Here is a 26793-nt window from a genome sequence, read left to right as displayed (position 1 = left end):
CTCATCAGCAATCTGAGCTTTCAAGTTTCATCAACAAACGTGGTTGTTTTGTGATTTCTATAAAGACACCTGAGCTCCACAAGGATAAGCACAGTGCCTAAGGAGAAGTCTCCACAGTGCAGGGATCAGGAGGTATCAGAAATGACCCCATGACCATGTGAGACTGCAGCTGCTCCATAGAACTGCCAGGCAGTGACAGAGCTGTCCAGCACACGGGACAAACCCGTGCCAATTCCCTCATGCCTTGCTCCAGAGGAACGGGCACCCCAAAGCCACAAGGCTGAGGCTCAGCACACAGCTGTGCTGAGCACACAGGACACCCTGTGCCCGAGGAAAGGGACCTGTTCAATGGTCAGCACCTCTGCACTCAAGGTGTGCTACAACTCACCATGAAAAAACATGGCATGATTGTCAGGTGATGCTTCAGAGCACTTCTAATACAAAATACTTGGAGCTTCTCCCGACAGGCACTGCATGGCATGGCACAGAGTTTTAGGCAAGAACTACAAAAGCAAATTCCATTTCCTTTTCAACTCATGTCACTCTGGAGTAAAGGAAAATTCTACCCAGACACAGTGCCTAAAAGTTAAGATACACCACACAACAGCAGCACTCCACTGCTGGCTACCACTCCTCTATCCAACCTGCCATTATGGTCTCAGAAACATCAATTCTTCAACAGCTGATTTATGATTACTGTCAACACAGGTGAAAGATACATTTGCAAATATCCTCAAGAATCCTCACTGCAGTGCACAGAAAGTGCATTTTGTACAGACCAAGTACAAAAGTTCACATTATGAAAAACTGCTTGTTTTTTCTTACAGAAGAGTCAATAGACAAAAAATTTGATTTAATTTTAAAAGCTTTTGCTTACTCTTACTATGCAAGAGTTCTGTTTCAAGCAACACAACTGATCTGTCTAAAAGGTAGAGAAGTGAATCATTTGTAAAGTATTGATTCACAAACCTTTTGAGAATATAGTTAAAGGAATAATGTCATGTTGGAATGCCAAAAAGACACTGCATTTAAGAGTGATCCCATATGTAAAAAATCTTACCTCATTTGAAGAGGTGTGTAAGAATTGTTCTGGAAAATGCATCATTTTATATAGCAACAATTGACAAATGCTTCAACAACAATGTGATTTGCAACTATTTTGACTTCTCTGGAAAGCTAAATTCCTTGAAAGTGTGTTAACATTTCTTTCTAGTCAAGGATACAAAGCTAGAACACCAGAGTGCTCTGTCAAATTGCAACCCAATCATCACACAAATCTGTCTGATGTCGAAACTGCTAAGAAAAACACTATCAAGAGCTAAACCAATTGCTTTAATTATTGATCTCCAAGCAATTCAGATGCAGCTCTGCCATTTATTTCAATATACTTAGATCAAACAACAAAGCAATTATACCAAAATCAGATTTGGGTTTGAGAAAGGAAGACACAAAATAAAGTGTCACTAATTCTTTACGTCTGTTATTTTTAATAGGAGGTTTTAAAACTCAACCTGTCTTTATTTGTGACAGTTTGTTTGTACCAAGGTGTGTCAACATTAGTGCTGTTCAAGCACCTGAAGAAATGGGAAGGCCGAGTTACTTTGTATTTATTACCAGAGTCTGCACAGAAATATTTAATGAGGAGTAACGCTTTAAATCAATGCTTTCTTCCTTCAGAATGCAACAGCCTAAAACAACTAAGTCCATGAGAAGCCACGAAGAAAAATTTCTTTTAATTTGTCTCCACTGTGAATGCCCTACTCAAGGTATACACTCTTTGTAATTTTAGCTGATGCCACCTTTCCAACTGAAGCTGTAGAGACCCAGAGCTGGACAATTCTACTGACTGACAGCTCCCCAGGGCAGCCTCAGCACAAACATTCCCTCCACATCCTCCTCTGTGAATTCATGCCTCTCTCACTGCCCATACAGAATCATTCTGCTTTGAGAATATGCCAAACACTACGCCTGCAAGTTCAATACAAGCCATCAACTGGGACATGATATTACATGCCATTTGGCTGATAGCAACATTTATTAAGTAGCTCTGCTTTTGCAGTTAGTCTGAACACAGAAGGAGAATTATTTTCACACCTGTAAGCTTGAATTCAGAATGCTTTTCAACAAAATCAGGTTTCGTTTTGATTTTTACTAACCATCAAATGCACAGTCCTGAGTAATGACTAAGCTTAATGACTGGGTATGACTAACACTTATAAATAATTAGTGCCTTTTCTCCCCCTCCCCCATGGAGCACAGGGAAGGAAAGAAAATCAAATGATACCCTGGTAAAAAAGGAAGAAAGGAAGGAACTAAGAGGTTGAATCTCAATGTGTGAACACTTGTATATTCCTCCAATCCACCCTTAATACCACTGCAAACACCACTGCACGTATGTCTGTTAAAAACTAATAACTCCCCATGCTTGTCTTTGAACTTCCACACGGTTCAGTCACTGTCAGCCTCCCTGCTCAGATCTCTTCTCCCCCACTGATCCCTCCACAAACACTCTCCTTGTCCCCTCCATGGGCTCTTTTGCCACAGGTGCTGCAATTCCCCAGTGCTACTCCTTGGAGCTGGCACTTGTGACTCATGAGAGCACAACTGGTCCCACTCGCCACACCACGACTCAGGCTCAAAGCACCTGCTGTTATTACACTGGGAGAGAGGCTCCCAGCTGAGCCCTCCCTTCAAGAAATGTCTGATGAATAAACTGCAGAAAGGTGTGCAGACAACTCAGTACAGCCTTGGTGCCCCCCAAAACCTCTCAAAGACTGCAGCATAGCAGCACACCTCACTGCTTGGCTTTTGTTTATACTCTGATATCTGGAGCACACATTTTGCAACTGCACTGGTTGTCAGCACAGTCTATCCAGCACGTGCTTTATTCTGCACAAAAGCACTGTGATAGCTTTTAACAGTTCAACTACTCTCAGAAGCATATATTAATCAGGTTATGATTATAAGTTAGACCATTTTTCCAAGAGAGGCTTACTCAATTCAATACAAATCTTAGGACAGTCATGTCAGTCATGTAAAATAATATTACACACTGCTGTTTTATGTTATTCTTGTCTAGGTACTGGATATGTGTTACTGAAAAATACATTTTAGTAAGGCATTTTAAGGGAAAAAGCATCAAAATTAAGATGCATAGCATTCATAAGTTACAAGTCAAATTTATAAACAGAGATCTACCATGGCAAGAAGTTACTTAATTTTCATCAATATACTTTTCCAAATCCCACAAAAAGAGCTTGGTATCCAAACTGGACCTTGCACTGAATTCTGTACAAATACAAAGTAAAAGCACCATCCCTATTTAACATATTTTATAACACATTTACACATTTTGCTGAGCATCAACCTTTGATGTTCAAAGTGCAACTTTCTGATTACTGGTAATCTAAGTACAGAAACCCACAGTTTTAAAATGTTATTTTGAGTCTGACAACAGTTACAGACCTGAAGATCAGATACATTTGTACAACACCTTAAGACAGCTCTGCTGAGGTGCTGAACAGATCTCACTGCAGGTGTATCAATTCCTTAGAACTATCACCTCTTTCTTGATTACTGATGGATCTATACCACTATCCAGTGAAAACAATCAACATTTTGTTCTCACAAAAAATACTCTATTTTAAAAAACCCTTAAAGGCACACATAAGACCTCAAGGACAATTATTATCTTTTACATTAAATTTTATGCTAAAGACATGTGAAGAGAATAACTCCAAGAGAGGAGGGCTTGTGGTAAAAAACTGGCTCTCAGTTGAGACACCTGCACCTCCAGAAGACAACCAGCATTTCCAGGAAGAAATTCCCACAGATTAGAACTGGTGTAAAAATTTCCAGAGTAAGCTGAGGTAAAACTGTCCTAGAAGGTTTAAATCAACCAAAAAGCTCTATTCATGTGTCTATGGCAAAAAAAAAAAAAAAGCCTCATTTAATCTGAAATATGGATGATCACATAATCTTTACACCTGTTTAATTACAACCTGTACACAAACCAGGCTGTATCAGCAATTTTGCTTCTCTTACAAGGAAGCAGATACAAGAGAGCTGATACAATTATTTGCACACAGGAATAGAGCTGTGGCTGTGCAAAGAAAAAGCCCTTTGTCACCTGTGAGCAACACTCTCTCCCTAGTATGGCCTTCCCTGGTACAGAGCTTTGGGGCTCATAACACACCTGAAAGAACTGTCCACTAACTAGCACTAAACCTCCTCTCTGTCATTGGGATAGATACATGTGTTTCTCCTCAGTTATGAGAAACTGTATTTTCCAAATTCTACCTCTCCAAATCTTCTTTCACAAGAGATAATGTGCCTAACAAAGCTAAACTTGCTAACAGTCTTCCAATTAGCAAAAGCCTTTTTTCCTTACGTGAAGTATCGACAACCAATTCAAAGAGAAGTTTCAGACAGATTAATGGAGTTACAAACATTCATAAAGTTTCAACACAAACAATAATCTTGACAAGAGTAGATATTTTAAGGTAAAAATTATGATTTTGAATATTTCTGACCAAAAAAAATGAACACATTAAACATTTTTTGTTACTGTATTAAGTGACTTCTATGTCCAGTTCTTTCTGAGCAGACTCAGTATTGATCACAGTTTTTACACAAAGCAACCTTTCCACACACCAGCACTCTCTTTCCTTGAACCCAGATAGTTTAAATATCAATATTTTAAACTGTGTTCTAGAGCTACTTAATAAATTTTTTTAGAATTATATTTACATATCATTTCCCGAAATAGGGAAGACAGACAACAGTAAAAGTTCTCATACATCAAAATACTTCATTTGAAGAGTTTGTGATATAATTTATCTCCTATCAGTGGCCCAAACTCATGCATTTTCACCTCACTTTGCTAACAGGGCTGCAGTAATCTCTGTTAGTAAGGGATTCAAGTCCTGGGCAACAGTCAAACTTGTGGTCTTCAAACCAAGAAGGTTTCACAAGCAACCCACTTAAATTTCCAGAGATGGAAAACATGTAACTTCTTGCAAAGTGCAAAACACTTCAAAAGAAATAAATCACTTCTGGTTATTGACCAATAACCTCTATCACAAGCTTAGTGATACCCAAAATCCCCAGAAGATCACAATTTGAAGATCATACAGACATATCCATCCATACACTTCCAAAGGCTGTTGGGAGGAGTGTTTTTCATAACAGAACTGAACAATATGTAATCAGAATTAACAGCTTCCATAGCTTAAGAGAATCACAATTACAGTCCCATGAGATCCCATCACTTCACGACACAAGTGATAAGATGTGCACAACATGAAGACACTGTTTTTAAAGAACCAGAAAACCCAACTGCACAGCAGCTCCCTGAGGCTCTCTGGGGTACAAAGCCAAGCATGCAGGAGTCCTCAGTTATGGAAGGTGCAATGAGAACAAACACAACTTTCAGTCTGGTGACATATGGCAGATCTGATGTAGCAGATTCCAAATAAAGCAGAATGTTCCTTTTGCTGATGCATGATTTGAACATAAAATCCACCCTGCACTCAGAAGGGTTCTGCAGAAGAGATTCATGGTCATCTTCCAGAAAGACAGATACTGCTTTACATGCCAAGTACAGGACTCCCAAGCTCTAATCCTGGCAAAATATCGATTCCTGCATGGCCTTGGGCAAGTCAGAACTTCTCTAACTTGCTCTTTCCCCCAGCTCTAAAGCAGAGTTTATACTACTTCATTTACCAAGCACACAGGCAGGTTGCAAGGATTAAAACATTTTGTAAAATGCTTTGAAAGTAAAACATACTGGAAGTTCTCTAAGAAACCCCCATTGTCACGGTGCATTGCAGACATTATTTTTAACAAAATCGAGCCATGCCAACACACTTAACAGGCATAATATTGGCAGCACATGCAACATACAGGGAAACTATAATGAGGATATGTTTGAACTCGCTTACTAGTCAGTGAGAAATAGAAACAACCACATTCTACTACTTCATAGTATTTCCCCTGTTCCTTTCTGTGTTCCTTATATCATGGGGTTCTGATGATTTCCTCATCTATCTGCATCCTAATTCCTTCAGGGACTTCTCAGGTACACGTTTCAAGTACAAAGCAACCCAAGGAATGAGGCACTCAGTAGGAAAAAGGAACATAAATTGCTTGCTTTGATTCTTCTCAGTTGGCACCCTTCTCCATTTTTATCCACCCTCCTTTGCCCAACCACCTACTACCCCAACTCCCAGCTGAAGGAAATGGAATTACTCCTGCAGAAGTTGTTTTTCAGTTATTCCACCTCCCGAAAGTACAACTGCTCAAGTCAGAAGGACCCAAACCCATGCTTTAAATTATGTGTTAGGCAGTTTTCCCATCCTAAAGCCACTATAACCATGGCCTGAGTTAGAATCCTTCTTGGATAGTGAACACAAGCTAAAAACCAATCAGTTTCTACAAAAAAAAGCTCCAATTTAACACCAAATGAGGTTTTGAGCCTCTAAGGCCATGAAGAAACCCTTGAGTGTGCATATTGATGTTGACCATCTTCCAGGATGTGCAGATGTAGAGCACTGATGCTCCTTCAGGTCTCCTTTGCTTCTGGAAAGCATCAATGATAAGTTTTAGCCAGTGCTGGAGTTCAGAACTCTGGAACATCCCACTGTTAAAAGGGCCTCTTTAACAGCAGTTTCTCAGTCTGTAAAAGGCCTATCCTGCCCTCACCACAGAAAAGGCACATGAGATGCCCTTCAGAAAGAGAGCAACAAAGAAATCTGTAGTCTCATCCCCTATCATCAGCCACTGGCAGATCCAACTGAGTTTTGGGAAAGTAATAAAGAAGTTTTATTTTTAGATACAAGGCAAAACAATTCTCTTCTACAACAGCTGCAGAACTGCACCACTGCTAGTGGGAAAACTGGTCATGACTATAGAAGTAAAAAAAACCCCATGATGACATGCCATCCTATTTGCTATTTTCAAACAGGACTACATGTCACCAAACCATATTTCATCAGGAAAATACCAGACTTTATGATCAAGCCACCAAATTTTCATAACTACTAACAGTCATTCAGAAGGTAAAAGAAAAGAGAGGGACAGAGGGAAGTGAAAGTTTCTAGATTTCAATCTCACCTAAGCTAGTTGAGAAAACTGTCCAGACCTACCTGCTCCATACTATTCTCACTGCATACATTCAGCACTCACCAATCTGCTCCTTTCTCTAAGCAGACAGCTTAAAAATTTATTATGAGATGTTTGTACATAAAGATAAAGGAGAAGACAGTAGCAAGAAGAGAAATCAAATCTTTGAACCCCAAGCTGACAGTATATTGCTAGGTAAGCATAAACTCACACATGCTGGACCTGTACTACAGCACTGCTGGACAGGATGGAGTTTTCAAAAATTATTTTAAAGTACCCAAGTTTTGCCAGTTTACAAGGTGATCCTACCCTGTGTAAGCAATGACCTCTAAACACTTTACACACTCCTACAAGGCAAAAGATAAATTTTAGTGCATAATCCCAGTTATACTTTTCTGCAGACTTTTCTGAGCACTTCTAACCATGGAACACTGACTTATCACTTTAACAAACCCACTGGTTTTCTACTTCTTACCATATTATTGTACAAAACACATTTCCCATTACTGAAGTACTCAGAAACAAGAAGCTCCATTCAATTGATTCCCAGTCAGTTTCAGCAGTGTTGCATCCTTAAGGCAGTATTGTGTATTGTGTAAACTTTTGTTCCTACCCCCTTACAAAATTATTTCACAGTATTTCCATCTCTTTTCTAAGAGGGTGTGAATAACTATTTTGGGACCATCATTACCCAAATCTGTCCAACTGGAGCACAAGGGCCCAAACACAGGCTCCTGAAGAAAAGCCTAAGGACAACAGTCCCCTTCCTCAAAGATGCCAGAAGTGAAAAACCATCGTTAATACACAGATAAAATAGCTCAGTTCCTTGGATAAGAAATACACCAAAATCCACTAAGGTCACAACAATTATGGCCCACTGGCTCTTCAAACATCTCCAATTTGGTCAGTCAAGGGTTGCAGTACAATTGCCTTGATGCAATACAAAGCATTATTCTAATAGTAATGTATTTTAAACACCATTGATGGAGTTTATTTTCCACACAGTCTTTCACAGAAAACATTTGAAACCTTGTAAGGTTTCTAATTTTCAAGCCCCAGTTTATAACTCCTGCTGACATTTGACATTCTGCTTTCCATACATGTGACACTGTAACTGTATTTTGGAGAGCTAGAAACAGTAATTCTGGATAAGAAAACAACAGTAAAACCTGTGCTGTCATGGTCAAACCTTCCATCAGAATTTTCTAAGAGTTTGTAATTCTTGCTGTAAAAAGCTGTGTGTGCAGTGTATGATTTCAGACTGCTTCAAGCACTGTCATTGAAACTCTACTAGCACCCACTATTAACTTTTAGAAACAAACTTGTGAATTTGATGCATGCAGTAGGTGCACAGCACACAGGCATTGCAGCTGCAGCTTCACACTACCAAACTGCCTCCAAAAACCTGGCCTAGATGCTGTCATTGAAAATACAACCCCAAAAGCACAGCCCCCTATGCTCCTTTCACTATGAGTGTGCCTGCACTCTGCTGAAGATCACAGCAGCTGCATGTGGCCAGATCTGCAGAGGTGCTTGGCTCTCAGAGATGTTTGGAAGAGCCCAGCATCCACCAATTCTTAAGTGTTTTGAAAGAGATGGTTTATGCAAGGCATTTTCAATGCTGGTTACTTTTGCAAAGTATAAAAAACAAACTAAAGCAATGTAAAAGAGAAATAATCAGTTCCACTAAAAAAATATTTTTCAATATTAAGCCTGTCTTATCATGCAAGAACTCAGTTTCCAACCTCTAGGTATCCAATCACTTATACTTGCTTATTATAAGTCATGCTTACTCTTTTGAAAGCCATAAGTATTTCTTTAAGTGTAGGACAGAAAAAAAAAGTGCTTCATAAAAATCCAAGTGCTTAGAACCTGTATTGCTTTACTTGGATCTATCAAGAACTCCAAAGGAACAATTTATGGTCCAATTTTGCTTAAGGACTGGCAATGCTGCTTCCAAGAGTAACACATTTCAGGATGCTGTGGCAGTCTGAAAACATCAGCTACCTGAAAAAAGGTCCCACTGGATTCCACACTAGTATTTTCCCTCATAATCAGGTTTATAATGCTGTATTAATAAAAAATGTAGGTATAAATGGCACTAGACTAAACTGGATCAATCCTTTGATACAATATAGCAATAAATAAAATAAGGTTTTTCCAACCTATCAATTTACAGGCTTCAAATCAAGCACCACAATTTCAAGATCTGAATTTTACCACTATTCTTTAAATTAGCAACATGTCATTCAAATTACTCATATATGGAATAATCTTTTACAGGGAAAAAAAAAGAGGAATATTTATACCAGTTAGTACTTGGATACACAGAATGTTTGACAGACTTCATCAAACTCCATGGCATCACATACCACAGATAGCATATTACACAAAAACACAGTGTGTAGTAACACAGCACATAATTCCTGATCTACTTGATGTGACAGGTGCATTGCTCTGAGGTTGATCAGAAGTTCCAAGAGATGTATTTTACTAAGACCACCTCCTAAAACCACCACCAATTGCATTCAGTGTTAGTAGCAACATTCAATTAGCTATTCTTTGCATAGTGCCCTGAAAACAGTGAGCACTAAGAATACAGCCCTTGGATGAATTATTATGAGGACAGCAATGTGTAGGTTCACACAAGTATTTGGAGTTAAAAATCAAAGTGGATACAAGCAACAAGCCTGACTCAAAATAATAGCAAATATATAACCTTACATCTCCAAATCTAGGATATTTAAGGAGGGACACAACAATTCTGAGCAAAGAGATGCTTCTCATCCTGCTTTTCACACATCCATTGAGTTCAGGACTAGACTCCTTGTCCAGAGATGCTCAGCACTAAGCATGAGACTAGCTACTACAAAAGCTGCAGCCCTAGACACAACAGGGTGAGGTAAGGACATAGGAAGTCTGCCTTTTGTATCAGAATGCCAGTGACTAAAAAGATGATCATAAGCTTCAAATCTGTGAGTTTTTAAGTCAGACTTTGAAGGTATTTAAAGCCAAAGTAGGTGGTTTTCATGTGTTGTATCTGCTGCTTCTCTGTTCATGAGTGCTCTGTGGCAATGGGGGCATGCAGGGACAGGAGGGAACCAAACAGCACATAAAGGTTACAAACTATTGACAAAACCACCTGAAAATTCAAAATGTCTGTCGTGCTAATGAAATAACAACATTTCATTAGATAATGTTCCATTGTCACACTTTGGCAGTTTGCAGCTTCATCTACACTCGCATTGGAACAAAGATACCAGGCAGAATTCTTTTCAATTACTGCTGAAAAGACTTTCTGGTCACCCAAAATCAGACACTAAGTAGTGGAATGCTACTATGCTACTACTACTCAACACCAGACCATTCTCATTGTTACATGTCATGCCTTTTCCACAATTCACAATTAAATGGCACAGAATCTTACTTGGATTCCTTCCTCCCTGCAAGATACACACTTCCAAACTAAAACCCCTCAATCCTCTGACTTACCTGGTGGTAACTGAAAATTCTGAATGTTAGTCGGATTCTGAGGTGGCTGAGGCAAACGAGGTGCTAAAACTGTAGGAGTCAAAGTTGCTCTGATTCCACTCGTAGTTGGTGTTGGAGTCCTTGGCAGACTTTGTGCCACTGTATTGGCAGTGCCTTTAGCCATTCCTGTGGGGGTGCCAGGAGCTGCAGGAGGTATCCCACCAGGATTGGGAGCAACATTGGAGAGCCCAGCTTGCATAGTTTGCCCAATAATCATGTTACCCCCTGTAGTACTGGGCTGGCCAGCAGTAGCCAGCGTCTGCTGTTGGGATACTGCCTGGACTATAGTTTTAGGAGACTCAGATTTGATGACCTGTGTGGCAGGAGCTGCTGGCACGCTGGAACCAGACTGGCTGTTCACAAGCGACGTCTGGAGGGAAACTCCAGATCCCACAGTGGCTGTGGCAACAGCAGGAAAACTCCCCACACTGATGGTTGAATTGATCACAGTATTGCTCCCGTTCTGAGTGGCTGCAGCAGCTGCAGCCACCGTGGGTCCTGCAGTGTGGATGGGGGGCCTCACCAGCGTCACCGTGGGCGCCCCGGTGCCGACGCTCGCCGGTGGCTGCGAGGAGATCACTGTGGGCGAGGAGGAGGATGCAGAGGACACAGCAGTGTTTAGGAAAGAAGTCTGGATGACAGTGTTAGAAGCTGAGGGTAAAACAGCATTAACAGCGTTTCCTTTCCCCACGGATCCGGGTCCATTGTTAACGAGAGGGGCAACAGCAGGTGCAGGAGCGGGGTTGGCAGTCACAGGAGTCCCAGAGAAAGCAGCACTTCCTGTGTGGTGAGAGTTCATCACCACGTTACTCCCATTCAAAGTCTGCACCGTCGTGGTCCCAATCTTGCCATTCCTGGTGGACAAGGCAGTTGCCATGGTGCTGATAACCACCGATTTGCCCTGACTGAGGGTCCCTGGAGCAGCAGTGACTTCAGAGCCTCCTGCTGCTGCAGTGGTGGTGCTGGTGCTCGTTGTGGTGGCTCCATCCAGAGCTGAAGTCTGGGACCGGGTGTTATGATTAATAACACCCCCCTGCACTCCTCCTGCCCCTGCAAAACAACAGCGAGGTTAAACAGAGAAAATGAGCAAGAAGAGAAGTCCAGCAAAGACAGAATGTTCTCCCTTATCACCAGGTCTTCTCCATCTCCCAAGCTGCCTGCCTGGAGCCAGGAAAACAGGACAGAGTACAAACTGAACATGGCTTTGAATACGTTATCTTAAAGCCTCCAATATCCCACCAAAGACTGGCAGATCCAGTATTAATTGTAACACCCCTGCTTTTGACACTACAGTACAAAACAGGGAAAAGAGATTTAATATGAACCAAGGGAAGTAAGTAGATCATCTAAGACCTCCTCCCCATTCTGGAGCCTGACATCCCATTTAGAAACAGGACTGCAACTGCAAGGGGGAAAATGGCCATGGAAGACACACTATTGAGACATATTCCCTATACACATTACTCTCTAATCCTGTCATCTCCTACAAAGTAAGTCAGATCAGGAGGCTCAACAACAGCACCAAAATATGAAAAGTGAAAGGAAAGAAAAACATCGGCCTGGCAAGATAAGAAGTACTGCAAGGCCTGGAGCAGGTTTCTAGAAGACCCTTCTTCCTTATTACAGAATTTGTTCCGACGCATCTGAAGTTCCCACAGCCCGAGATAGTTAAAAATAAATAAATAAAAAGCAAAGCTGGTTTTCAGAAGGGACAAGATGATGTAGCTTCTTGTCCTGAATAATCCTCATGCCCCTTGACAAGGCCTGGTGTTAGCACAAGTACAATCACACACAGTCCAGGTCCTGGCCCTAAGGAGACAGAAATGGGAAAAGAATAGTGACAGGCAGACACTGAGATGCACATTATAAGGGTCAAGGAGATCCTCCTAGAAGAGCTTCATCAATCATAACAGACGGTCTGTAGTATCTTCTTACACTTCAGCAAGACAAAATCAAAAATAAAAAAGGGGGGAGGGGAGGAATTGCAGAGAGATTCTGGGGAGACATTTCTTTCAATCCCCCTGAAAAACAGCTTCCCTCCATTCCCACGTAGTGAGCCCTCGGTCCCAGCCTTCACACTGCCCCCCTCCAAGGCTCACAAGACGAACGGGGGGAATATTCCCAGGCAGCTCCGGGGGTGGGCGGGTGGGAGAAGGCGCTGTGCAAGGTGGGGTGTTGTGGCCTGAATTCCCCCCCTTGCCGGGACCCGGCGTTGTGACTACCCCCCCTTGAGGGCAGAGGAGGAATGGGAGGTCCCCGTGCCCCCTCCAAGCCCCTGGAACAAGGGAGGGGGTGCGGGGGGAATATCAAGGCAGGCAGATATGGGGGGGAAGCATTTTGAGGGACTTCCTCCCCTTGAAATCCCCCCTCGCTTCCTCCTCTACAGGAAATAGGTGTCATGATTAATAACACCCCCTTCCACTTCAGCAACAGCGAAGGGGGAGGGGAAGGAGCATTTACACAGACAGCTAAGGCGGCATTATCAAGAGGGAATCCCCCCCATAACCTCCACCCCTGGAAAGGGAAGGGGAGCAATCACAGGCGGCATGGGAGGCACAGCCATGACCAAGGGGGTGGGCTCTGCCTCCTTCAGTCCCCGAGATTAACAGAGCCCTTTTACACTCCAGCAACAAGGGCAGGAAAAGCAGAGGGGACCGGCAGAGTCACGGACGGGCACTGCCGGCTCCTTCTGCGGGGCGGCTGCCCCCACACATGATCCAACACCCTCGAGTAAGCACGGGCGAGGAGGGAAAATAAAGGGGAGGGAGCAGAGGCGCGGATACACACCGAGGGGGCATGATGAGGGAAGGCTCTCCCCCGTATGATCGATACCACCCTTTGCACTCCCGCTCCTGCCACAACGAGAAGGAGGAGAGAGGGAAAAGGGGGGAAAGCAGTGAGGGAAGGAGGCAGCGGGAGCTGGGGAGTGGGGGGAGGGGAGGGCCCCTCTCCCTCAGAGCCCCCCACCCCTGCCCACGTTACCTGCTTTTGTGATCTCTGGGGCACTCAGTCCCATCTTGCTGCCGCTGCTGCTCTCTGTTTGGGCATTAGCATTGCCTCCTACTACTACTCCTCCAGGGCTGGGGCTAGGGCTGCTGCTGCTACTGCTGCTGCTCACAACATGGTTCCCCAGCAGCCCCCCAGCGGCCCTCAGGGGCTCCTGCGCCTTGTGGTGCTGGTGGTGGTGGCCGGAGGCCGCCAGCTGGGACTCCAGGGAGCCCACCAGGTCGCTCACCACCTTCTCATCCACCTCCGTGTTCAGGAAAACCTCATCCAGCAGATCCGAGCCCGCCGCCATCTTTTTTTCGGAGGGTTCCTGTGAGCGGCTCCCTCCTCCCCCCCCTCCCCTCACGGCTCCCTCCTCCCCCCGCCCCGCTCACACTCGGCCCCCCCGCCCAACAGCGCACGCGCGAGCGCCCGGCCCGCACATCACCGGCCGGGCAGGGATTCCGCCCGCCGCTGATTGGCCCGCGCCCGCGCTATAAAAGGCCGTGCAAATGGCTGCGAACGCTTAGTTGGGAGTCGGGCGGCGGCGGCGGCCCCCCGGCGGCCGCGGGCGGGCGGGGGCTGCGGCCCTTCGGTGCGGCCGCGCCGCGGGTGCGGGGGGTTCGGGAGCCGCGCGGGGCGGCGGGGGCGGCCGCGGCCGCCGGCGGCTCTTTGTCTGCCTCGGCCCAAAATGGCTGCATGTTTTCCCTGCTGCTCTCTGCGTCCGGGTCTCCCCCGCCGGCGCGAGTCTGAAGGGCGCCCCGCACCTGTGCCAGCTGCGTGTAACTGATCCACCGGCGGGGCGGGCGGGGCACACGCCCAGCCCCGGGCGGGGGCAGCGGGCGAGGAGGAGCCCCCGCGCCTGCCTTCCTCCCGCCGCCGCCGGCGGGGCCAGCCGGGGGCTGCAGCCCCTCGGTGCGGCCGGGCCGCGGGGGCGGGCGCGGGGCGCGGTCTGACTCAGCACGGCCAGGGCCAGCTCCGGGAAAGCGCGCCCGGCTGCGAGCCCAGCGCCGGGAAGGGAAAAGGAAGACGAGAGAGAGGGGAGGCGGGGGGGAAAAGAGAGGGAGACGGCAATTTTGAACGGTCCAGTCGCAGCTGCGAGCCGGCACGGCGGGGCGATCCCCGCCCGTGTGTCAGCCCGCGTTACACCCCCGCCGCCGCTTAACCCTTGGGGGAGAGCCGCGCTCCGCAGCGGCGCTCGGCGGGGAACGCGGCCCCCGCGGCCCGGCCCGGCCCGCCCGGCGCCGGCTGCAGGTGGACATGATCGCTTCCAGGAGGCGGCTGCACTTTGACCTTGTTGTGCAACCATCATAAAGGAAGTAAATAACGTAAAAATACAACCCGCCTTTCAATAAATGCGCTCTTCTGCCAGGCGCTGTTTCCCCAGAAAACTGTATTACCAGATGCAATTGGAACAATATTATCAGATAGAACAATTTATCTTTCACAGAATAGAATCATAGAATCATCAAGGTTGAAAAAGACCTTTAAGATCAAGTCCAACTGCACTGCCACTGTAACCCTTAAACCACTAAATCACATCTCCCAGCACAAGATCCAGATGCCTCTTAAACACCTCCAGGGGTGGTGGCTCCACCACCTCTCTGGGCAACTTATTCCAATGCCTGATTTAAGTTAACTTTCAAGTTTTAAGGGGTATCAAGCTTAAAATAGCACCTCTTATATCAGGATTTTAAAATAAGCTTTGCTGTTATGATTTGGGAATGGGCAGCATTAGAGGCTGGAACGCTGTTGTAGTGGGATGGGCTCAGCACCTGCTGGTTGATGATTCTGGGGAATTGACTGGCCTGAAAGCTGCTGCCTGGAGGCTGGTGGAGACCTGCAGGAACAAGTGCCATTAGTTATTTATGAGAAGGAGATCACTTTAAATATGCCCAAGTTTCCTGTACAAAAGGTTGCCCAGATGTGGGTGTCAGCTCTTCCCCCATCACGCATTTGTGGTGATCACTTAACTTGTAGTACTCTAACATGAATTAAATTGATCTGCTTGACAGTCGACCCCATGAGCAATGGAACATTGCTCAAGTACTGTCCAGTTCTCAGCCTGTTCCCAAATATGCAAATATATCTGCCAGGGAGAAGCTGTTTGCCAAAAATTCACAGAAAAACTGATTTGTATTTGCTCTTAACACACAGGCCCCAAAGAATACAGCAAGTACCTTTAAATCAAAAATCCTAGAAATTCAGCTCATAGTGAGGGATATTACTCTTCCGGTTTCTATGTCCTCTTCTCACCTGCACTAGACTTTGGCTGGTAACGAAAAATTACAATGTTAAGCCTTTCCCAAGGCTCTGCTCACTTACCCCTGTGGCATCACCCTGAGAGACTGCCTACATCCTCTGAGTTTTATATTAATATTTTATTCTTGTACTTAAATGCTTCTCTCAGTCATCACTTGAAACTCAAGGGTGAACAAGAAACTGCCCTTTTCATCTGTATGAATTTTAACTCCCATTTTATCAATTTTTGACAAATTACAGTGCTGCAAAGTAGATGTGATTTTACAGACACCACTGTAGGTCACGTTACCCTTTTCTTACAAGATAGAAATGCTGCTTTGAGCAGGGCAGTCCCAACCTCTTTGCTGCTGCCTCGGTCAAGCACGTTGCTAGTTTCAGCTATGGTGAAATTCTATAAGCAACATACCAAAGAACTCTCTGGAATAGAAGCCTGGTCACATTCCCTACCCAGCAGAAGAGTTAATCAGCTGCTCAAATGATTTATTAAGGGTGAAAAAGCTCGACTTAAACTAAGCCAGCCTAAAGGTGCAGAGTGGCTGAAAGAGTTTCTTTGATGGCATCTAGCCAGGGCACAGCCCCATACTGGGCCACAGCACCCGAGGAACAGGGGAGGAAGAGATGGAGGATGTTATCAGGTGGCAGCAGCAGTCAGCATGGAGGGCCAGAGCAGTCTGCATTCTTGCTCTGCTCTCATTCTAGGACAGCTTGAATGTAGTTTACAGATGCCTACAAAACTAGAAATAAAAACCTCGAAATCTTCACGTCCTCATTCTAACACTCTCTTTAGTGTACCATATGGCACATCTACCATATTAGGTAAACAACTTTACAAAATTACAAGAGCAACTGAGATTCATTACAACTTGTGCATTATAAGTGTGTAGGATCCATTACTGAATAATTTATCTTTTCATACACTCTGTCTCTTGTTTGACGTTGGAAGTAAGTTTCTAGACTGAATTCTTCAGCACAGGGATTCCAGCTCCTCTGTGCTGTACTACTCCATTTTAAATGATACAAAAAGAGTAACTTGCACAGGAATTCTAGGAATGGAGCACAGGTAATTATTAGTGCTGGTGTAGAAATAGTCAAACTCAATATACAGTGAATGCTGTGGACTTCACCCATCAGCACCCATCAGTTACATCAAAAGATCTTGAACATTACAGGCATATATTGGTTCTCTGCTCAAAGAGCAGAAGCTAGCAGGAGCTATCCAGGAAAAATGGACAATTGTCAGTTCCTTTAACCTCCTTCCTTTATATTATTACATATTATTATTTAAAATACTTATTTCCCCCCCTAGATCTACAATGTAGATCATGACACAGACACTATCTCAGGTTAAGGTAATGCCCTTCTCCTTCTGTTTGTTTTCTCAAAATGAAGTTAGTTTAGAACTCATTACAGAAACATCTGACAGAGGTATGGATTGGGGTGACAAGGAACAGAACAGAGAAGCCTATGGATGGTTTTAGTCTTAACTGACCCATCAGAAGACTAAAGGCCCATGAATAAATAGATTAAAAACTTATTGTTTTGATGGGTGATTTCTTGCTCTTCTTTCCTGCCCCTCACCCAGGATCATTTGAAAACACTGAAAGTTGGGATTTAACCAATAATAATACCTTGATTTCAAAATTTCAGTCAAACAAGATGGCAAAATTCACACTTGTGTCAGCTTCCACTGGAAAGTGTTCAGCAAAACCAAGATTTTGGGTTCATTCATAAAGCTGCACTAACCTTGTAGCCAGTATCCCTCCCTACCTTTCTGCCTTGTACACCATTTCCTTTTTTTTTTTTTTTTTCTTTTGGAGGAGCAGAGGAGTTCAATGGATAATTTGGTAAGTAGAGAGTGTTAGGAGCAAAGGAATGAAGTCTTGATTGGAGATGATGCAGTTCTGTACAGAAGTTCCCCATTGATAACCTTGAAAGTCTGTGTGCTGATTCTTCTGCAAATGGGTGTCAGTCTCCACTAGCAAGTGATCAGCAGCAAGACTTCATTTGCACCCAGAATACAAATCTATAGGAAAAAATATTCCTGGTTTAAGTATTTTTCTTTAAGGGCAAATGCAGTTTTACTGCAGACATGCACAAGTAAGTAAATAAAGGAACTTCAGTGCCCCTTGAAGTCTATGCTCTTGACTGTCTTCTCCCTGAAATCTCAAAATATTGTTAAAGTCTTGGTCTTCAATTCATCCCACGTACTTCAGTTGTCCTTAGGTGAATCCCTGAAGAAGTCTAATGCTCCTAATAGGGATTAATATTAATAATTAAGTATGGTATGCTGCAGAAAATGTCTTAACTCCTGCACTGTAAAATAAAAAGAGGTGAACAATAGATTTGGACAGCAACAGTACAATCCCTTTTTCTTTTATGATAATTACACCTACCTACACCCACATTTCCACTGAAGGACAGTGTCTGTCCTTATGGGTACTGGACTGTTTCTGCCAGCCACAGAGGCTCCAGCCCTGTGCTGCAATTCAGTGTTCTGGACAGAAGCCTCACATGATACTGCCAGGGAAGAGAAATGGCAAAAGCACCCACTTAAATAAGTGTTTGTATCTGCATAACAATTACTGGAACTCCAGAAGCAGAAAAAACCCCCAACTCTTCATAAAATATACTTGATTGAATAAATATATTATGTGACAACTTATGGGATATCCTCTTTTTAAAACCAAGGTATTTAACAATATCTAGTTATTAATTAGGAAAGACATATAAAATGCCTGTTACAGGGACACTACTTATGAGCTTGGTTTTCAAACCAAAATGTTAGCTGAGCACACAACTGCCTTGGCAATCTCCTAAGTGTTTCTGGGACAGAAGACTGTGCCTCTAGAACATGCTCCATGCCATTCCCACAGGAGTTATTTCTGTGTGGCTCTCCTGAGGCATTCCAAAGTCCACGCAGCTCCACATCCGGTGCCCAAAGGAAAACGCCCGGAGAATATACTGTGGGATAAAGGATTATTGTTGAAAACCCTGCAAGGCTTTACAGCATCAAAGAGCTCTGGAAAACTTCTTCCTTCCCAGCTGCTCTTCATCTGGCTTGTCATGCTTGTTATTGCCAAGATAGGAAGTATCAATACCCAGACTCATCTGTAAGGGAATTCTTAAGGAACTTTACTCATAGGAGAAAATGAAGGTTTCTAAGCACACACCCCAGCAGCTAACAGAGATTTCTAAACAAATCTTCTGAAGGGGATTACTAGCAAATGTCCAGAATTCTGTGTGTGGAAGAGACAAGCAGCAGAGATGTCAACTAAGATTTGTGTTTTATCTGTTCTGAAAAATTTCTTGTGCAAGCCGACATGATTCATGGGAAAAAGAAAAATACTATTAGAAGATTAGAGGTCCTTCTGGTCACTACAACCAGCTTCAGTAATTTCACATATTTTGAATTTAGCAAATTATTAGAACTGACTGGGCAAAATGAAAATGCTTTCCTCTCTAAGCAAATTAAAGGACTTTTGGAAAATTGAATCACTATTTCCAAGACAGAATATGTCAAGAAAATGTGCCTATTGATGGGTCTCATTACTGGAAATCCAATTTGCACATTTTACAGTCAGGATTTGTTAGAATATGTTTGAAATATATATTTCTTTTTCCAGAAAGGTGACTTTGGCAGGTTTTGCTTCAATATTTCTGTGAGTCTTTGTGAGCAAAGTATGATTTTTCTAGGGATGTTTTATCAACAATATATCCTCAGACAACCTAATGGTACATGATACCATGGATATTCCAGTAATGGATTCCTGCTCTCTCTTGATTCAGACCTGGACACATCTAACAACTGACCAATTATGGTAATCAGTGTTATCCTCCTTCTTTATATGCTTCCCTCCACTCACTGGCCTTAAAAATATATAAATAAAAACAAGTGAAAGAACCAAAAATGAATCTTCATCCTGTTTGTTCTTGGTCAGTGCCAAGAACAGGTACAGCCAATACCACATCAGTTGTGAAAGAGCAGTTGCTGCAGATGAAAACATTTGTCCTATAGAATTTCATATCACAATGCCTAGAGACTGGAACTTACTTTATCTAAATCATTCAGTAGCCCCATGGTTCTTCTAAGACAGAGGAGTTATTTCAAAAGAAGATTTTGTGTGTGCCTGAATGCACACTTTTTAGCTCAGCAATAATATCAAATGAAACTAACAGGGTGTAGAGTTGGTAAAACTTTCAGCACATGTTCAATACATAGGGCAAAATCCAGATTCTTTTACATTTCAACTGGAAGAATAATCACGTGTGCAAGCAGTTCTGAAAGTCATTTTCAGATGACAAAAATGGCTAAATCATTTTCCTTACTCCATTTCTAGTTCACAGTCTGTCAAATGCTCTTACCAAGCCTTAGGAGACAATAGAATTCCTGAGCAACCTTAGTGAGATTATAAAGAAAACAGACACAAAAGACACTGAACTGGAAAGCCAGTGTAGACAGAAGAGGTATAAAAACATCATCATTTACAGAAAGGAAAAAAAATGAAAGCAGTCCAGTACAGGAGGTCTGTTTTGGTTGTAATAAAATGAGATTTTATCTAAACTTTCTGTGGATTTGGAATGCAGAAAGTATGTAAAGAAGATTTTGCCGAGTTTTTGTTTTGTTTTTTCTTTAATGACTCCTCTGTAATAACTGATTAAAATAAATCATGCCATAGCTTCCTTATTGAGCTGTCTCAGACTTAATGAAAACACAGCTAGAAAGGCTATTAGACAAGTTTATTTTTTTCTGGATTCTCCAGCAGTCTGAATAGTTAGGGATATAATTCCAGACTCTAGGTTACTTTCCTACACTACCTAAAATATATTCTCACTATCAGAGAGAGGTCTGGAATTGCTCTTATTCCTTTAACAAGCTTTTGCCCATTTTGGAAACTGCAAACAAATCAAATAACTCAGTTAAATATGGGACGTGTTCCCACAGTTGCCTGAAGAAACCAGTGCATGTTTTGAAGCAAGTCAGACAAAGATTTTATCTCTGAAAAGACAAGATGGGCAAAACTTCCAGCCCAAAGGAAATGACACACCTGGATGTAGGGCCAAGGGAGTCATGCTAAGTTGTTCCTTATTGTTACCTACCTTTGTCTGTATGGGGTATCTTGCAGTACTCCTCCAATACCACACAAGTATAACAAAGATGCTGTCACTATTCTTCAGGCCAGTTCATGCTCCAAGTTCAACTTGCACAAACCTTTTGTGTCCAAAATGTCCTACTAGCAGCTGTATGTCCCAAACAGCCTTTGGAAGTTTGGCACAGGGGATGTCATAGGCAGGGGAAATGCTGAGTAAAATACAGAATCCAAGATGAAGATGTGAGGTGTTCTGGAAAAAAATTAAACATAGTAATCAGAATTAAGTGAAAAAATTGAAAAGCCAATTCTCTTTTTTAGTTACTTTACAGGGAAAAAACCCATGGTTTAAAAGTGCACTAAATATCAAACACCTTGTCATACATGAAGTGATGGAGAAATGAGGTATGAAGCACAAATGATGCAAAGGCTTTGGAACAGTAAATGCCAGAATTGTCACGTGTTTGTGACAAGTGTGCACACAAATACTACAATGGTAAGGAGAAGTGTGAGTTAGAAGGAGATTAAATCCCAGTTTATTGTCATACAAAAATTAATGACTTCCTGAAACTCCACTAAAATTCTATTGCTATGAATTACTGTACCATTCTTGGTATCTTTAGCCTAAACCTGAATTAAAACCTATAAACTTTAAACTCCAAAGCCTCTTCAGTCTCATTTTAAGAAGGAAAATAACCAAGATAAATGAAGAACACCCTAGAAGATAAAACAATGACTAATAATTCATATCCTCAAAGGCATTTCTGAAACATGACTTTTAAAACAAGTCCAGGAACAATTCAAGCCATGAAAGCTGCAGCAGATGTTGCGCAGGGAAAGAACAGCACACTGCCAAGGCTGGTAAAATGATCCCTTACCTCACTGAACAGAAAGAAGCTGAATCTACAACCCATTTTTAAAACAGGTAAGGAGGGGGAGATTCTTTGGCTGAAGAAGAACGAATGCAAATGAAGTCTCTGAACTAAAACATCTCATAAAGAACTCTCTCCTCTACGTTCTCAGCCCAGTGATGTACATGATTGCCCTATGGTTTGATTTGCACAGCAAGAGCTGTGCAGCTGGGTCTTGGTTCAACCCCACTGCAGCCTCAGTGCCAAGGAAATAGTGCTCAGTACTGATAGCTGGAATGTGTTCAATAGTTTGGAGAGAGAAAAGTCCAGAGAGGGAAGGAGGAGCCCTTAAAGAAACATTGCTGTCAACCTTTCTGGAATTTTAGCCAAACCCAGATTTCTGTCCAGGGAATAGTGACATTTTCTGGTCTGCAACATCCAGGGGTCTGCAGTATGTTTTGCATTCTCAAAACCATTTGATTTTGTTCAGAAAAGACTGGTCCCAGAGTGATGTATCAGGCTGTACTCCCATCTGCTCCTTGGCTTTTCCTCTGAGACACTGTCAGGTGTACCAAGTAGGTCAGTTGTGACAGTCTGGTTGTAACTTGGGCTCTCTTCAGCCCAGAAGTGGATTTAGATCATTGGTTCTCATTGCAGCTCTAGAACCTCTCAGAAATTTGGGCATGAAGCTCAATACACGGATTCTTATTCTCCCAATTAATGCATAAATGTGAACCTCTACAAAATCTTCCCCTGCAGACTAACCCTCTGCAGCATTTCATCCCTATAAGCCAATTTTTTGCTTCCTTTCTCCATGTATTACTTCCTTTTTTTCTTTCATTGCAGTGTGTCTTCAATCCACCTTTTCTTCACTTCATGCCTGGAAGAACTTTAAGAAATCCCACTTTTATCCCATGCCCTCACATCAGTGCACCTGTGAGGATACACAGAGATTTGCCATTCACTTCAGTGCAACATATTCCAAAGGAAAGCAGCCTATGCAGCAAAAAACCCAGTCAGAAATTTCTCCTAATGGAGCTTAGTATCTTAGGCACTGTTCAGTTCTCCCCACTCTCCTAGATAGACAACTATATCTCTTTATGCCCTAATTATTTCTAAACTTAGGGCTGAATCCTCTTACTCTTTTCAATGGGAGATAGATGCATAAATGCCTTTTTTAGAATGTGTCTGACTTTAAAGTCTTCATCCTTCAACTTTTGTCACCAAACTGCAAACTTCAGCTTTGTCAACCTTTTTTGTATCACATACACTATCCATTTAACTGTCTTCATGAAAGGATCTCTTAAAATTATATCCAGCTTCCACATCTGTGAATAAATCACTATCTACTTAGCCAGGATAATTTCATCTTGCCATTCAAGATCCAGAAAGCCTTGGTATAAAAGGTACTTGCACTTCTTTAACTGCTTCATTCTCCAAAATTTCAATGACAAAGTGAACTGCAAGAGCAGACAGGATTTTGGGATGAGTTCTGTCTTATGTCTAGTACTGAGTGTGGGTTTTAGTCTCATTTCTACAAAGTAGACACCTTTTCCTAAGATGTAAGGCAAACTAATATCATGAAACACTATTTTCTCCATACATCATTGTATCTCCTTTTCTTAGATTGTGGGAATTGAGAAACTAATTTGACAAAGCCCACATCATCTAAATACAGGTTACCAATTCTTCTAGTTTTTTCTACTTATTAATATTTCCAATGTTTGTTCTCCTTATTCCATTCTCCACCCCTCACTCTTCCCATCATTTTAGTTTCCTTCAGTTCAATTTACATGCTTTTCTCTTTATTCTACTTCATCAGCTTTTCTTTGTGTAGTATAGATCCACTTACAAGAGTGGATCCTTTTTTTCCTTCTCATCTTGTCTGTTTCTCCATCCTGTTCCAGTCCCTCCTTCATTCCTGGTCTCTTTTCTACTGCCCATTCCCCACACCTCTACAGAACAGTGTCCTGTGCTTGGTGACCTTCCCCTCCTTCCCTGCAGCTACCATAATCTTATTTTGAAATTACTGCTCTAACATCTCTTCCTCTAGGGCTCAAGCATTTCTCTCTTCCTTTGTACCATTTGTTTTGTTTGCCACACCCAAATTCAGATCTCTCTTCCATTTTCAGTTCCTCTATTTTCCATGCTTATTTATTTTCTTTCCTCCATTTTTTTTTTTTTGATTTTTGCCACCAACTGCAAAGCATCCCATTGTCCCCAGGTGGAAGAGGTGATGCTTCAGCAGGCAGTGCCTGGCTCCCTTCCTCCAGCAGCTGGAGCTTGTCACAGGTGTTCTGCCAACTGCTGGTCTGTCCTAAACTCTGCCACAACTCACCTGAGTCAGTTCAGCTCACATTTCCATGGATGTGGCCATCATGCACCACAAAAGCTCTCTCTCACCATCACACAGCCCACAGATTCTCATCACTGCAGTAAGTCAGAGGTTTCTCCTTTACCTGCTAAGGAATGTGCTTAGCTACAAGGCTGCTTGCCCTCTCCAATGCCTCTAGGTGCCTTCCAGCTGCCACGGGAGTCTCCTGAGTTCTGCCAACACAGGTTTTCCTGTAAATAAATTAGCTTTGCACTTCCATGGTGTGACTGTATCCTACCTCCACTCTCCAAAGGCCACAGGTACCTGCAGTCCAAGTGGCTGTTGTGTGAATCCTGTGTCTGCTGTGATCACGAGGTGCCTCTCTGCCAGATTTCTTCCTACAGCCACGATGAACTGCAGTCAGCATCTTCATACAAAGCCAAATGTTCCTTCTTCATATGAGGGATGCCTGGGATAGCACACTTGTCATGAATTTACACAGTGAGAGATGCTCTTTGCTTCCTCCTTTCAACACTTAGTGGATGAGGAACTGTATTTTTTAGCAGAATAAATAATACTAACAGGCCACTTAAAATGTCAGGTGTCATATTTCTTCTTGCTGATGGCTTGTTATCTCTGACTGTTGTCAAACACAAGATATTGAGGAAATTCATTACAATAAGAGTATCTTCCAGAAGCAGGCTGATTTATGGCCATGGTGATTATAACCAAAATTCTGTAGGTTTGCATATCTCTCCTTACCAGTGTATAGGTCATGCCAACTTGGGGTAGTTTTCTTTTTCCACACTGCTTTAATTGGCCTTCCTGGAGGATCCACATCACTGTATTGCTACATGTGACTGTCTCTTTCTTCTCTAGTATTAAAAAGGCAAAAAAAAAGTGAAGGAATAAGACAATCATAATAATACCTTGTGTTGAATAAGGAACAAAGTACTGGAACTTACAGGTGCTTATGAACCAGTGACATTTTGGTTTGCCTAAAGAAAACAATGAATAACTGCAAAACCTGGAGCCCCATTTACTATTACAAAAGAAAATTTTAAGAATGGAAATAAGAAACATCAATTTAAACATATTGTGGGGTTGGAAGATGTTGACCAAAAGAGGGAGTTCTGTTTCTCTAACTTTGGCCACACTGTTGACATAATTTTTTCACAATAAATAATTTTTCGTGGCTGCCCCAAACTGAGCAGCCACATTTTTTCTATTTTTTCTTTCCCTATTATTTCTCCATTTGACCTTTTCTACACTCAAAACTAGGCACTCCTCATACAGAGGAACTAGAGGTGTTTTTTCATTAGGGAAGTTTCTAACCATCAATTTGCCCACTAAAGGGCACTGTTTACTGCAATAAAAAAGGAATCTCTGCTTTCCCTCCGTAAGTTATACTTAAGGCTGAGCTAAAAATCTGAAAAGGTTGACTTTAAGGGCTGAGTTTCTTACTCAAAATTACTGCTTTCCCAATTAATGTGTTTTTTTTTTTTTTTACCTGATATTTTTTAGGAACTCTATGCTAGAACAATTTAACAAGGAGAAGACTGCACATACGTACGAGTGGAAAGGAAGCATCTGCCCTATTCAGGCAGGGGAGATCTGCTCTTCAGGCTGTACGAACAGCACGAAGAGTAGCACATATATAAAATACATAAGGTCACAGGGCAGACAGCTTGGGAGAACAGCTCTCCGAGCCGTGGTGTGCAAGGACGCGGGGATGAACCTGTGGGCTGCGTTCTCGCGTGTCGCTGTTGTATCGCTGATGGAAGGAAGGATGTAACCAAGGCATGGGCGCCCGCAGCTCCAGCGAACCTCCCTGCGCTCAGACAATGGCTCCCGCTGCATTGTCCCCGGCTGCTGGCTTTGAATCTTATCGAGTCACACAAATTAGCGAGATCCGTGCCCTCTGACCCGCTGCCCGAAACGCAACTGCCCTGCCTGATCCCCGTGCAGCCTCTGGCCGCTGAGTGATTTCCCCTCCGTGGCCATGGCTGCCAGATGCTGCCGCTTGTCTCTCATTGACCCGCAGATGGCCGGGGAGCCGGAGAGCTCCCGGGAGACGCCGCACGGAGCGGCCCCATCCTCCAGCTGCAGCCTGGCACGGGGTGACCCGAGCCGGGCCAGCAGAACAAAGGTGCGGGGCGACCCGGACAGGGCAGGGCCCGCCGGGCACCCGCGGCTCTGCCGGAGGGAGAAGGGGCTTGGGCAGAGGCGGCCATGGCTGCTCCGTGAGGGGAAGGCGATGGTCTCCTTCTCCCCACGCTGCGTGACAGCAGCTCTAGGACAGCGGCGAGGGGAAATGACACACGGGTGAGGGGCAATGCCACACAAGGGGCAGTATCACCCGAGCGAGGAGCGGTGCCGCACGAAAGGCAATGGCACAGCCTCAGTGTCACACAGCCGCCCTCAGAGCCGCTCGCCCTCCCCGCGCGCTCCCCTCAGCCACGGCAGCGCGGGAAGCCAAGTGTGTGCGCGCGCGCTCCCGCCCCGCCCCGCCCCGCCTGGCCCCGCCCCGCCCCGCGGCGCACGTGGCACCCTCGCCCGCGCTGGTCACGTGACGCGGGCCCCGGGTGTTCCCCCTCCGCCCCTCCCCGTCTGACCCCGTCTCTCCCGTCTGGTCAATAGC

The 26793-nt window shown here is 43.6% G+C and overlaps 1 protein-coding gene and 1 long non-coding RNA gene across 8 annotated transcripts in view; both read right to left on the bottom strand.

The window, feature by feature from the left end:
* The window catches only part of TAF4 (TATA-box binding protein associated factor 4), a 36184-nt gene extending 22176 nt beyond the window's left edge, over positions 1 to 14008 (bottom strand). Inside the window, exons 1-2 of the mRNA XM_071446674.1 lie at positions 13636 to 14008; positions 10615 to 11703 (exon numbers count right to left, since the gene is read on the bottom strand). Of these exons, the coding sequence (XP_071302775.1) occupies positions 10615 to 11703; positions 13636 to 13951 (1405 nt within the window). The 5' untranslated portion in view covers positions 13952 to 14008. The remainder of the gene's footprint in view (positions 1 to 10614; positions 11704 to 13635) is intronic.
* A 1151-nt stretch (positions 14009 to 15159) lies between these two features.
* On the bottom strand, positions 15160 to 26711 carry LOC139599567 (uncharacterized). 7 transcript variants are annotated; one of them, XR_011682268.1, is made up of 4 exons: positions 24477 to 26711; positions 24298 to 24403; positions 20998 to 21240; positions 15160 to 17923 (listed from the first exon to the last, which is right to left on the bottom strand). It is a non-coding gene; the product is annotated as an uncharacterized lncRNA (long non-coding RNA). The 7 variants fall into 7 exon arrangements; XR_011682262.1 differs by having other exon boundaries at positions 24298 to 26711; XR_011682267.1 differs by lacking the exon at positions 24298 to 24403 and having other exon boundaries at positions 24451 to 26711.
* Between the last annotated feature and the right edge of the window lie 82 nt (positions 26712 to 26793).

Source organism: Agelaius tricolor, unplaced genomic scaffold (assembly GCF_023055355.1).
Source record: "Agelaius tricolor isolate 1412-34295 unplaced genomic scaffold, bAgeTri1.0.p SCAF_23, whole genome shotgun sequence".
NCBI lineage: Eukaryota > Metazoa > Chordata > Aves > Passeriformes > Icteridae > Agelaius > Agelaius tricolor.
This window is presented reverse-complemented; position numbering and strand designations above follow the sequence as displayed.